This window comes from Malus domestica, chromosome 07, assembly GCF_042453785.1.
Source record: "Malus domestica chromosome 07, GDT2T_hap1".
In the NCBI taxonomy this organism is placed as follows: domain Eukaryota; kingdom Viridiplantae; phylum Streptophyta; class Magnoliopsida; order Rosales; family Rosaceae; genus Malus; species Malus domestica.
Window position 1 is genome coordinate 2,838,639 of NC_091667.1, and position 13,000 is coordinate 2,851,638.

At 36.7% G+C, this 13,000-nt stretch overlaps 1 protein-coding gene across 1 annotated transcript; it reads right to left on the reverse strand.

Moving 5' to 3' along the window:
• Positions 1-489: 489 nt before the first annotated feature.
• Positions 490-4,122, reverse strand: LOC103428226 (U-box domain-containing protein 43-like). The gene is made up of 3 exons (XM_029105122.2): positions 3,084-4,122; positions 2,689-2,989; positions 490-2,195 (listed from the first exon to the last, which is right to left on the reverse strand). The coding sequence occupies exons 1-3, from the start codon at positions 3,825-3,827 to the stop codon at positions 742-744; spliced, it is 2,499 nt and encodes an 832-aa protein (XP_028960955.1). The 5' UTR covers positions 3,828-4,122; the 3' UTR covers positions 490-741.
• Between the last annotated feature and the right edge of the window lie 8,878 nt (positions 4,123-13,000).

A 13,000-nucleotide genomic window follows, 5' to 3' on the forward strand; every position in this document is an offset into this window, starting at 1 on the left:
ATATCTTAACTCATGCTAAAACATGAAAGCAATCAATTAACAATAATATATTTGTCCCATGTCTATAGAACTAGCTAGTATTATAAACTAGTCATACTATTCTGTATAATTTTATATGGATAGGGAAAATGGGTTTAGCATTGAACTAGAAGGCATTCATACATTGTGAGGAAGGGATTTAGAATGTTTAATGCATTTTGTTACTTGGATAGCATGATAGGCTTCAAAGTAAGATTTGGTAGAAAGTAGGGATGGGATCAAAAGGGTATGGGTTTTATTTTCTACTAGAACCCATTACACCCATCTCTTAATGGGCTGGATATGTACATATCCATAGGCCCCAACACACAGGACCGGCCTTGGGAGAGAATTTCCATCAGGAGATGAAGGCATGACTGCTCGCATTCTGACATTCATTTCATGTTATAATTTTGGGTATGTATGGCTCATAGAAACAGAATTCAACATAATGAGCACCACAGGAAGATGTATACCAATTAAAAAGTATTTGATCGATTTTTCTTGAGTATCTACAAGCATTTAGCACTGACATATATTCGACCATTAAAATAGATCTAACGTCTTTAACTGAGTGACCAATGACTGTTGAATCGAATTCAACGGTCAAATTTGTGTCACCACTGATTGTCTGTAGATACTTGAGAAAAATTGATGTATGATGACTATGTATAAGTAAAATCACAAGCACAACATTCCCTACATCAACATGGCACTATTGCCTTAAAAGTAACTAGATTGAGCTTGCAATAGCTCTAGTTGCGCCAGTAATTTTGCGGTGGTTGATTTCAATCTGGAGTCACCATGCTGGGCTAGATCAATCAGCACTACCTGAGCAGACTCCCCGTATGTCACTCGGTGTTCCTCAACTCCCAATATCTTCTCCAATATCCATAGTGCTTTCTCTCGAGCCTTGATGCTCCCGGATTCGAGGACTTTTATGATGGGCGGAATTCCTGACTTTTTGGCTATGTAATTGCTTCCGTTTTCCCAAATGTCGTCGTGCAAGAGGGTTGCAAGGACGCTCAGTGCGGCTTCATCTGCTTCCCTCTCCTTACCTTCCAATATTTGGATTATAGGAGGGATAGCACCTGTCTTGACCAAACAAAATGTGCTTTTCACAAAGCATTTTCCATCATGAACTTCACAAACAGCATCTTGAGAAGGAGGAACGCACAACCACCTTGATTTCCTCGACTTCATTAGAGATGATGAATTCTGCGAAAATTGAGCTAGTGACGTTGCAGCCCTGCATTTGGCAACAGGTGATCCACTCGAGAGTAGCTTTACAAGCAAAGGAATTACACCTTGTTCTGCTGAATACAGTTGTAGTTTCTTATCAGAAGGACTTGTGAACCGAATTAATAGACCTGTAATGCTTTCTGCTAACCAGCATGTCTCCTCTGTTGCAATTTCGGATCTTGGATTCATTATGGACACCATTATCGGTACCAAATTCTCTCTCTTTAATAAATCCGTCACTTTCTTGTCACTAATGGGAAGATGGCTAAGTATGCCAACTGCAGCAGCTTTTTCACTGTCAGATGTTGATGTTGAGATGATATTGATGATTCTTCTGATATAGGTTTCTCCTAGTTGGTCTGTCAACTCTTCCGTTAAATCTTTTGAAAGAGTGTAAAACAAATTCAAGGCACTGCTCCTGATTTGAATGTTAGTTTCCATCAGGAAGGGTAGGAGAAGCTGAACGGCGCCATTTTCTTTCATCCTTCTTCTAACTTTTTCTGCTCTGGAATGAGAGGCAATGCTATTAAGTGCTTGTAATAGGTGATTTTGAATTACCGGACTGGTGAGATTTAAAAGTGAGAGCATCTGCTGAGCCACATCTGAGTTCACAAGAATAGATTCCGATTGAGCAATCCTTGCAAGAATTGCTGATGCAGGCTCCCGAAGAGTCATCAGTACTGATGTCACAGAAAAAAGGAGCTGAAGCAGGGATCCTACGATGCCTGAACTGATCAACCGCTGGATATTTTCTGTCAGGTTTGACAGATTTTGCAAGGCACTTAAAGCAGATAATTTGGCTTCGAGCTTGCCTACACTAAATATTCTGACAAGAGGTTCAATCGCACCATTTTCCCCGAGGGAAGCTCTACTTTGATCTGTGAGCTCCATCCTTGAGAGTGCTGTTGCCATCAGGATCTTACTCATGTCCGAACCTGCAAAGACATGATATGGATAGTTTGTTAAGTGCCCCGGAATTTGCAGGATGATGGAGATTAAACCTTACCAACAAGAAAATGGAGGTTAAAAGACCATGATCTCTGTAATGTTCATTGACAAAACAAAGTTGATCTATACAAAGACACACTTATGTGCTGAATGCCTCAGCTGTATCACTGTAAGATGTATTACAAGGAAACTGTATCCTACTAAATTTGCCGGTTCAGCTTGAACGTTAAGACCATAAACATAAGGTCAAATCCAAATTAGAAGTGAACTGTGATTATCGTTTGGCTAATACCCTGATTGAAATTAAGCATACGAAAAACAAAACAAAAAAACTAATTTCCCTCAGCTATAAACCACAGATTCAAGCAAATTACACAAATGATCAGTTTTTCAGGGCTACAGTTTTAGACTCTACTGCCCTGTGGTTAGATAATCGCCAAAACAAAGGAGCTGTAAAAGTGAGAGGAAGTTTTGCATCACCTTCTTGTAGGTACTGCACTAGAGGCGTAAAGTAACCGGCCTCTGCCATATGAAGCGCATTCTGAGTATTGCTAGATAATGCATTCAACAACTGCCCTGCGTTATGTGAAGCGACATGATCATCCCCATTTAACAAGGCAACCAACATAACTATACACCCTTGAATCCGCCCAAGCCGGCGCCTGACTGACTGAAGATCCGAGAGATACAGCAACAACCCCACAGCTTCTTTCCTTTCTGCTTCATCTCGTACCAATGATTTCACGATCGCAGATAAAAAACCAACATCCGCCATTTTCTCCTGCACACTACTTTATAAAGTGAGATAACAAATTCACATGGGAATCATAAATTTAAAATCAAGATTGATATGAACACAAAAAGAAGAAAATTACCTTATTATCAGCATTATCTGAAGCAAGGCTTCTTAACAATCGAATAATACATAGCCGATTATCTGAATTACTCGAACTCAACCGATTCAACAGAATCGGAATAACACCTTCATTAGTAATCCATTCATCTCCAACCCTTTTGTCTTCAATCAAATCATTCAATTCCAAAAGTGCAAATTTAAGCTGTTCATCATCACCATACTTAATTTGCAAAGAAACATCATCAATACCGAAAGAAACCCTTTTCTCCTCCTGTATTTCCTCTTCCACTTCCACTTCCATTTCCAACTCACTAACAAGACCAGAACCATAACTAGTGCTCGCAAACGAACTCACATCGAACCGCGTACTTATCAAATCCTTGTGTAAGCCCCCAATCTTGTCCTTCAAATCTGTGGACACTTCTAGACTTGCCAAGAGGACTAACCCTAATGTTCTCCCAAGAGCATGAACTACATCCTCAACTTGTCTAACAAATGATTTTGTCTCTTGGGTTTTCAGCAAAGCCTTGGCTCTCTTGAGCTCTGACCCAAGAGACTCAACAGCTTTTCTCACTGGTTGGTGATTAAAAAACTTGGTATTCTCCATTATTCCATCAAGAATTGGAGCTAATTTCCCAACCAAGATTACAAATTCAGTCACTACTTCTCTTTGGGTTTCTGAGTTTTGAGCCAAAGAACTCACCTCAATAACCAATGCTTTAATCTCCATCACAAGTTCTCTAAAACCTCTCTTCTCCTCCATATTCTTCCTTTCTCCCCACTGCAAAGAAACAGAGCAAATTAACAAAGATACACCCAAGAGAGAGATTTGTGACGCTACATACGGTTCGAATGGTTGAAATATATTAAGGAATGGAAACACAGAGAAGATACAAGGAAAATAATAAGAAATGAAGTATTGAAATCGATTTTAAAAAGACTTGAAATGTTGATTTCTTGGCCATATTGACTGGGGAAATAGTGAATGACAAGAAGGCTTGGAAGTTTGCGTTTGGATGTGTGTGAAGAGGTATCAAAAGGGTCAGCGTCAGTGCTTTGACTTGGCTGCTAATTAGTTATTAATGGAATGATAATATCTCCCCCTTCTAGTTGTTGTTCATGCACCATTGAAAGAAAATGGTGGAATGCAGGAGAAGCAGTCAAACGTTGGCAATTAATTCTCCGCCTGTTTTTGGTTCTCTCATTCTTTTTCCATTTGATTGCTTTGTTGGTTTTGTTATACTATTATTGTATTCTTTACAAAAAAAATAATTATATAATATATATGTATATATATATAATATATTGTACGAAATATGTCATTGAGGTTTATGTTTGCATCAAACTGCCGGAGCTTTATAAACTTTAATGTGGCTTTGAATGTGTAAAGGGGACTTTGTGAGGTTTCGTGGGTCAACTGCTACATGTGGGCCTGGTTTTCAGAGTAGTTTACCGGAAAGAATCCAAATATCTGGTTGGTAAATATTCTATGGGAACTTGGGAACTTGTGAACTTGTTACTATGAGTTTTGACAAATTGCTTTGATTCTCATTTCTTTCACTTTAGCAATTGAGAAAAAGATTCTCAAAAAATCACCTCATATTTTTATACAATATTTTATACTATTGGTATAGAAATTGACTTTATATTGTTAAGTGGCAGATAATCTATGAAAATTCATTTTAAAATCTCTCTTAGTAATTTGAAAAATACTAAGAGCATTTCTAAAGGAGATATCAAATATAATATGTCAAAATTTTATTTGATGACTAATGTGGCAAATTGAATACAAAGTTAAATATTTTCTTTTCCAATGAATAAGTTAAATATTTATTTTGTTATTATATTGAGCCGTTAGGCAAAATAAAAAATAAAAAAATAGTTACATTAACTATTAAAAAATAGTTAAAATTGATTTTAGTTTTTATTCTATTGTTAAATTAAATATTTTTTACTCCTTTGTTTTCTGTTAAAAAAGACAGCTAGAAAGTAAAAAGTCGAATGACTCAGCTGTCACATCATATATGGCATTTCCATTGGAGAACACCTTAATAACTTTTTGTCCTATTTAGTATATTTGACATCTCCTTTGTTGGTGGTGACTCTTTCAAAATGTGATTCTCCAGAGACTCTACTATCTGATGTTTTTGACATAATATTTTATAATGTTGGCATAAGAATTGATCATAAACTATAAGGTGACATAAAATCTAGGAGAGTCTCCTCAGTACTTTCCTTGTAATTTTACTACTTTGAACTATTTTGAGTTGGGAAAAGTGGAAAACTCGGTCTATTCTCTCTCCTACTTTGATTTGGGTGTTTAGTTTTCATAATTGCATGGACTTTAAATTGTTTACATAGCATTCCCATGTGCCACTTGTTATGTGATGCCACTTGTGAATGTGATGATTTTTTGTTTTTGACAAGTGGATATTTTATAAAGAAATGCTAAGAAGATTCTTATTTTTTAAAGAGTGGACTCTTCGTCCCTTGATGTTTTTAACATAATTCTCATGCTAGCATTATAAAATAGATAACTTTAACGAAAAGTTTCCGATATTTTCACTTTAATGAAAAGTCACATTTTTATATTAAAAAGTTAATCCTGGTATTATTCACTTTACCCTTTATTTTTTTTTATCGTTAAAACTCAAAGTTTTCAAGTCATTTTCATTAGTTTTCCTTATAAAATATTGTGTTAAAAACATAAGATACAAAGAATCCATAAAGATTCTCACTTTAATAGAATGTCCTTAACATTTCTCGATTTTATATTTATTCTTTAAGAAATCTCAACCGTACTAATGAGAGTTTTATTGAATCAAGAAAAAAAAATACTTGAGTAGTGTTGACTATGGTGAGCAAGCTGTTGATTGACCACCATGCCCATTAACAAGTTATATATTTTATACAATATTAATATATGAGGAGGATGATTTGAATTAGACTGTAACACAGGAGTCGAGGACGTTGCATTGACCAACGTACCTAGCTATTGCATATACTTGTATGTGATTATGCTGAATTTATGTTCAAAAAGGGGAAAGCGGACTACTGGGAAAATATATAGGAACCTTAACCTACGTCAAAAGAAGGACATTATACTATGAATCCACCATTTCTAGAAGGCTGGCTCACTTTCTCTGACTTCTAAATGTTTCAGGGAATGAAGTCGTTACTCATTCCGGACCATCTGGACCATCAACCCCCTCATCTTTTACAGAGGATTCGTTTGGCGTGCGGGTCCTCTTCGAACCTTTCTCAAATCTGAAACAACGGGGAAAACCTCGGGAAATCGAGGGGAAGCAGAGCCTATGGTCACATGAGCTTTCGAGAGCCCGGTCTGGATCTAAACGATTTTTTATCTATGAGTTTTGTCCAGAGATAATAACCAATATAATAGAATTGCCACATGGTATTATTCTAGTGGTTGGGTTTGTTAATATAGTTAGAAGAGTATTATTGTATAGCTATCATCATTTCCTTCAGTTAGGTTGTATACATTTTCTCTAATCAATCAATACAATCTCTCTTGTTTCTCTCTACCAATTCCTTCTCTTCCTCTATACCAATTCTTCATCTTTTGAAATGTAGTTAATAAGAGAAAGACATACCCACCGACCAGTTCTGAGCGGCAACATCAATCAAACAAAATAGGCTCAAGAGAAGAGCCGGTTTTCATCAGAACGTGTTACAATAATACGTATATGAGTCTTGTCCAGTCCTACCACTCTATTGTCCATTTCTAATACACGTGATTGACTAATAAATTCTCTTTTCCAGTTTTGTTGTACTTTGTTTTTAATGGAAGAAAACAATCTTTTTTTATTCTTTTTTATAAAAGAATGGTAATGAATTTGGTGAGTCGAACTACGCATAAGACTTGGTCATTGGATTACAATAGTAGTCTTACTCTCTAAATCAGCACAATACTATTAGAAAGAACCAAGACCCCAAGAATAGTCAGTAATTACAAAGAAAACTACTTTTCCCCGTTCATAATGATTAAAATGAGCTAACCCCCCGATAGAATAACCATGTCCCCTATCTAAGTTGAAATCTCCCTACTCATTAATGAAAAACTATACATGCACTAAAGCATACGCACAAGATAACAAGCAAGTAGCATAATTCTAGAGAGTAAGGAGTTATTCTCGAGGTTTGACAAATTGTTTCTTATGGCAGTCGCTCAATTTCTAGAAGATCTACTTTTAAAAGACTCAATACATATTCTAGATACTATTGTGATTTGATTTTGAGTGCTTTACTTTCGAACTTACTTGAATTTCAAATTGTTTGTAGAGCATCCGCGTGTATCACTCAAATATGACAAATTTCGTATTGGACTTTCTTCGCATTATTATTGTGTGAAATGTGAAGGTTTGAATGGAAAGTATGAAGGTTTGGATTACACCAAGGAGTAAGGTAAGGGATTAGAATTCAAACAGATTCCGTGTTCAATTTATTTCAATACTAAATGGAGTCCCCACACTAGTCTGGACTAAATTTTCCAATTAGTTACTTCCATGCATACATGTCCCAAATACTATTTATATCGATGACTTTATAGGCTTGAGGTTTCTTTAAGGGCTATCGGGACTTGATTCTGAATAAAATGGGACCATGTATTTGTTATGTGTATATATATATGTATAAAATATGGCACTTGGCGTGCAACACTTCATGGGCTATATACAAGCATGCAACACTAACGTGGTGGTTAGTTTGCTACTTTGGTGGTGAATGAATTGACACGTGTATTTGTTGTACTTATTGGTTCTTCACGAAATGGAGAATATGAGTGTTCTAGTGTTTTGTATTAGTTTTTGCTAGATAGCCTTTTGGGTTTCTCCAAAGACTTGAACTTGCTTCTTTTTCTGTAGCTTACATTTTTAAGAATGAGTCTAGTATTTATAGGTAAGTGATTGAGTATTTGTATCCTCAATCTGAATCCATAATTTGTGGGAGTGAGTTTTTATTTAGTTTAATTCAAGCTAATTGATTTAATTTAGTTTTTTATTAAATCGAAATATTTGGTTTAAGGAATTAACCCATGATTGAAAATTTTGGAGCAAGGTTGATATGCCCTCTTCTTAGACTTGATGTGCTTTGTTTACGGAGCTCTCAAATATTGGCAAGTGTTACTTCTAATAGCCCACTTTGCTTGATGAGTCAGGTGCCACATGTGTTGTGTAGGATCCATGATTTTTTCTTTCTTCAAGAACATCGATATTTTTACATTAAGGAGAGGGAGAGTTTGGCTAAACCACACAATGGGCAGCCTAATTTGGTATCGAATTCGTCATCTACGATATTCGAACCTAAGACCTCTCACTTTCAAATGAATAAAAATATCACCAGATCGTAATACTGAGTGTCTTATATGATCCATGATTTGGAGCAGTGAGCTCAAATTTTATTGACCATCGCAATTCCGATGTCAACACTCATGTTATCAACCTTTTCTTTTACAAAGTCTCAAATAATCTCCTTTAATTATGAGATCCATCAAATAATTTTATTTTTCTCAAATAATTTTATTTGAGGGACACCTTTACAGGAAACACCTCATATTGTTTTTTTTCAATAATCTAAGCCATTTATTTTTTTAAATCTTTCCTCGATTGACATTGTAACATCCCACATCGCCCAGGGGAGCGATCCTTAAATGTGTATTCTCATCCCTACCTAGCACGAGGCCTTTTGGGAGCTCACTGGCTTCGGGTTCCATCGGAACTCCGAAGTTAAGCGAGAAGGGGGCTAGAGCACTCCCAGGATGGGTGACCCACTGGGAAGTTGCTCGTGAGTTCCCAGAAACAAAACCGTGAGGGCGTGGTCGGGGCCCAAAGCGGACAATATCGTGCTACGGTGGTGGAGCGGGCCCGGGAAGTGATCCGCCCTGGGCCGGGATGTGACAGACATGCCCCAATCTAGATATTCAAATGACACATGGATGACATGTGCTGGTCGGCATCCAAGGTTGACAAAGGCCATGAGTGTGTGAAACTGTGGGATATAACGGAATAAGCAATTCAAAAACTATGCAAGCAGTAACATTCACAAAGCAAATGCAACACATAACAAAACATAAGTAACTGTAATCCCATTCAAATACAAAAGAAATAGAGCATTCAACTTTCACAAATCTGAATAAAGATGTGTAAATATGTTCAGAGCATACCACTACACGGAAGTGCTAGAGAAAGTAAGACATCAAGTAACAAATGATCATAAAAGGAAGCCATACTCAAGAGCAAGGATGCAAGTCACTGGTAGGGATGCTCGGGTCGTACTCCTCGTCACTATGTCCTGAAGGGACGCAAAACAAAAAAGGTGAATGGACCATAATTTATATTAATACTAATAATACAAAAACCAATTTATTTCTGAACATACTAACCCTTTTTTTTTAAAACATATATAATACTACATAATAGGTTTTTCAGAAAACCTAGCATGTCATGAAATCATTCGTAAAACAAGTATGAGTAAAACCATACTCAATAACGATGCAATCATCGCCCAAAGGCAAATCCAGGCGAATCCATGAATCTCATCAATACTGTACTCTCTAGGGTATCATAGTTGCCCAAAGGCAGTACATGTCCATCACCCGAAGGTGAAGCTGTACGACACTAGGTCCAGTGAAGAAACATGGTAGGCCCCATCACCCGAAGGTGAAGCTGCACGACTCCAGGTTATGCCTTAGAAGAAAATATATACATCACACACCGACACTAGCCGTGGCTAGTAAAGCTGTCATACACTGCTTTCGGCAGTGAAGCTAGGGGTATAATATAAATATCTCACTACTCCTCAACTGTGTCCTATGGCCATAGACATCTAATACCCATGTTGTGTGGATGTGATGTATGATGACCCACTAGATAAGTACCGAAAACATACCTTAAAAATCTCATATCAAATCACCGGAGCTCAAAAGCTCAAACCTCGTCTCATAAATCCGTAAGTCATATCCGTAAATCCATGGAATCTCATATTCATAAACCCGTAAAATAAATCATATTCAAAATCCGTAGAAATTCATGTACATTATTCCAATAATTCATAATCTTTAGTAAAATGTAAATTCGATAAATTATAAATATTTTGTAAAAGCAATTTAAAGAAATCATAAATTCTCCATAAAACATATTATAAAACATGCTCAAATCATGAAATATGAAATCCATGCTAGGCTAATATTTTATAAAAATATGTGATTTTAGAAAGGACCTCGGATTCCCCCACGAGTGGCCTTTAGGGCCACCACCATGTGGCTGTTTTGCACCCCCTCAGGGTATAGCGACAAGGCGTACGACCCGAGCATCGAGGCGTTTCCCTACTAGTGACTTGCATCTCTCCTCTTGAGTATGGCTTCCTTTTATGATCATTTGTTACTTGATGTCTAACTTTCTCTAGCACTTCCGTGTAATGGTATGCTCTGAACATATTTACACATCTTTATTCAGATTTGTGAGCGTTGAATGCTCTATTTCTTTTGTGTTTAAATGGGATTACAGTTACTTCTATTTTGTTATGTGTTTCATCTGCCTTGTGAATGTTACTGGTTGCATCATTATATCCCCATAGTTTCACATATTCATGGCTTTCGTCACCCTTGGGTGTCGGCCAACACGTGCCATCCAAGTGTCATTTGAATATCTGGGTTGAGGCGTGTCATCAGTAATTTTGTTTATAAAAATTCACCCAAATTGAGAAACCATTTGGATTCAATTGTAATTATCTTGGTGGAAGCACCGCATTGCAAGCATCATCTATGAAAGAAGATTTGCCTTATCTCCGGCTGAGTCGTTTCTAGGGTCATCAAGCTATTAAACATAAAAAAAAAAGTAACTCTTTCTAAGACCCATGTTGTATCTATGGACTTCCTAACATTATTGCCAACCACCATGTCACGCCCCGATCCCAATATACGTTCCAGATCGACACGTGACGTCACAAATACTCGTATCTCTAACATACCCCGCCTCCGAGAAATGGCAAAACACAACTTAAAATCCAACTGTGCAATAATTCTTTGTAGACTTTATGACTGCATCTAACATCCTTGTTAGACTGCCTACGAACCCTAAATAGGGATCAAGCCATTTGTAGTTCATTATTTCACTACACTCAAATATTCATCACATAAATCGTTATGTCCCAACAATATACCACAATGCATATCATGCAATATTTCAAAGAACAAACGACTAAGCACAAACATATTCTCTAGCCATATTTATCAACAAGTCTAATCATAACAATAACAATGATATCCAACATAACAATCCCACATGACGATTAACATTTACACTTCATCCATCACATAAATCATCATGTTTCCCACATAAAATCACAATTCATAGCGTGTAACATATTAAAGAATTAACAATGCACAATATTATTCTAGAAACATTGATCAACTAAAATAATCATAATAACAACACTCATATCCAGTGTCTTTCCACAATCCCGTCAATTAATCAATTCATGAATGAAAGATGCATGATCTTAGCATTTAATTACGTTAATCAAACAATGCGATAACATATCATTTCACGAATTTAACCAAGGAACTTTATATAATTCCCTACTTGGATTATGAATAATAACATCGTAATTCTAATTTTTATTCACGAGATCTATTGTGGGTAATTCTCATTCACTCGAATCTAGGATTCGAAGATAACCTTATAGAAATGAACAAGAGCAAGGATTCCAGACCACTCAGCGGAATCCAACAACATGGGGTTCCAGACCACTCAACAGAACCAAAATATCAAGCGGTTTCTTGTAATCTACCCAGACCTGTCACATGTAAAATCAATGCCTATATTATGGGAATGGTACACTGGGCAAATCAGGCACTCAGATAAGCTGCAAGGCTCGGGTGAGTGACAATAATACAAGTATGTGATATTCAATAAAAACATACCATTGATCACAATCTATAAACATTAAGTATATAATCATGCTTTATGAAATCATAATCAAGTCGCTAAAAACTCTGAAGGAGTCACCTAGATATCTAACGTTTTTTTCTAATTCAAACCATAAGATTCCCAAAAACCATCGTTCATATGTGTATTAAAAACTAGGGCTATAGGGACGTAGTTAAGCCGAAACCTACATAAGTAACCAAACAGGAAGTGGCCCCCATAACGGATTAACCAATCAGAGCCACCCTTGAGTAACCATGTAGGTAATGACCCCTTATCGTGGATTAACTGAGCAGAGTCACTCCTATGAATATGTTAGGCAGTGATCACCCATCGTGGATTAACCAAGCATGATCATCCCTAAGTATGTATGGCCATAAAGATCGTCCATCGCGGATTAACCAAGCAGGGTCAAGATAACCAAGTAGGTAGTGACCCCCATCGTGGATTAACTAACCAGAGTCACACCTACTAAACTGTTAGGCAGTGATCACCCATCGTAGATTAACCAAGCATGATCACTCCTAAGTATACATGGCCATAAGGATCGCCCATCGCGGATTAACCAAGCGCGATCCATAAATAATATGGTCTCCCATCGTGGATTAATCAAGCAGGACCATCCATGTACCACTGCTACATGGTGCAGACTCGGTGTCACCTAACCCCGTGACATTAGGGTAACGGTCCCCTACTAGCCCTCACATTTCTCAACATTTCAAATATATATTTATAACACAATTCATAAACATTTCAATATGCACTTCAAATCACGTTTTCAAAAATATTTCCAATTCATGAGTCAAATCATATTTAATAAAAATAAATCGATGGTCAATTATAAAATCACATTTTAACAGAAAACACATTTATAAAACCAAGTCATATCCACAAAGGATACTACTACAAGAAAACAGGGTAATAACCATATCACATATATTAAAGGCACTCACCAAGATAAGTCTGCAAAGCCTCACTGAGTCTCTAGTAA

Excerpts from the sequence above, each read along its gene's own strand:
- LOC103428226 (XM_029105122.2), bottom strand. The coding sequence starts at position 3,827 with ATGGAGGAGAAGAGAGGTTTTAGAGAACTTGTGATGGAGATTAAAGCA. Across the intron at positions 2,990-3,083 it reads CAGATAATGCTGATAATAAG|GAGAAAATGGCGGATGTTGG; the intron begins GTAATTTTCTTC and ends AGTAGTGTGCAG. Across the intron at positions 2,196-2,688 it reads AGTGCAGTACCTACAAGAAG|GTTCGGACATGAGTAAGATC; the intron begins GTGATGCAAAAC and ends ATGTCTTTGCAG.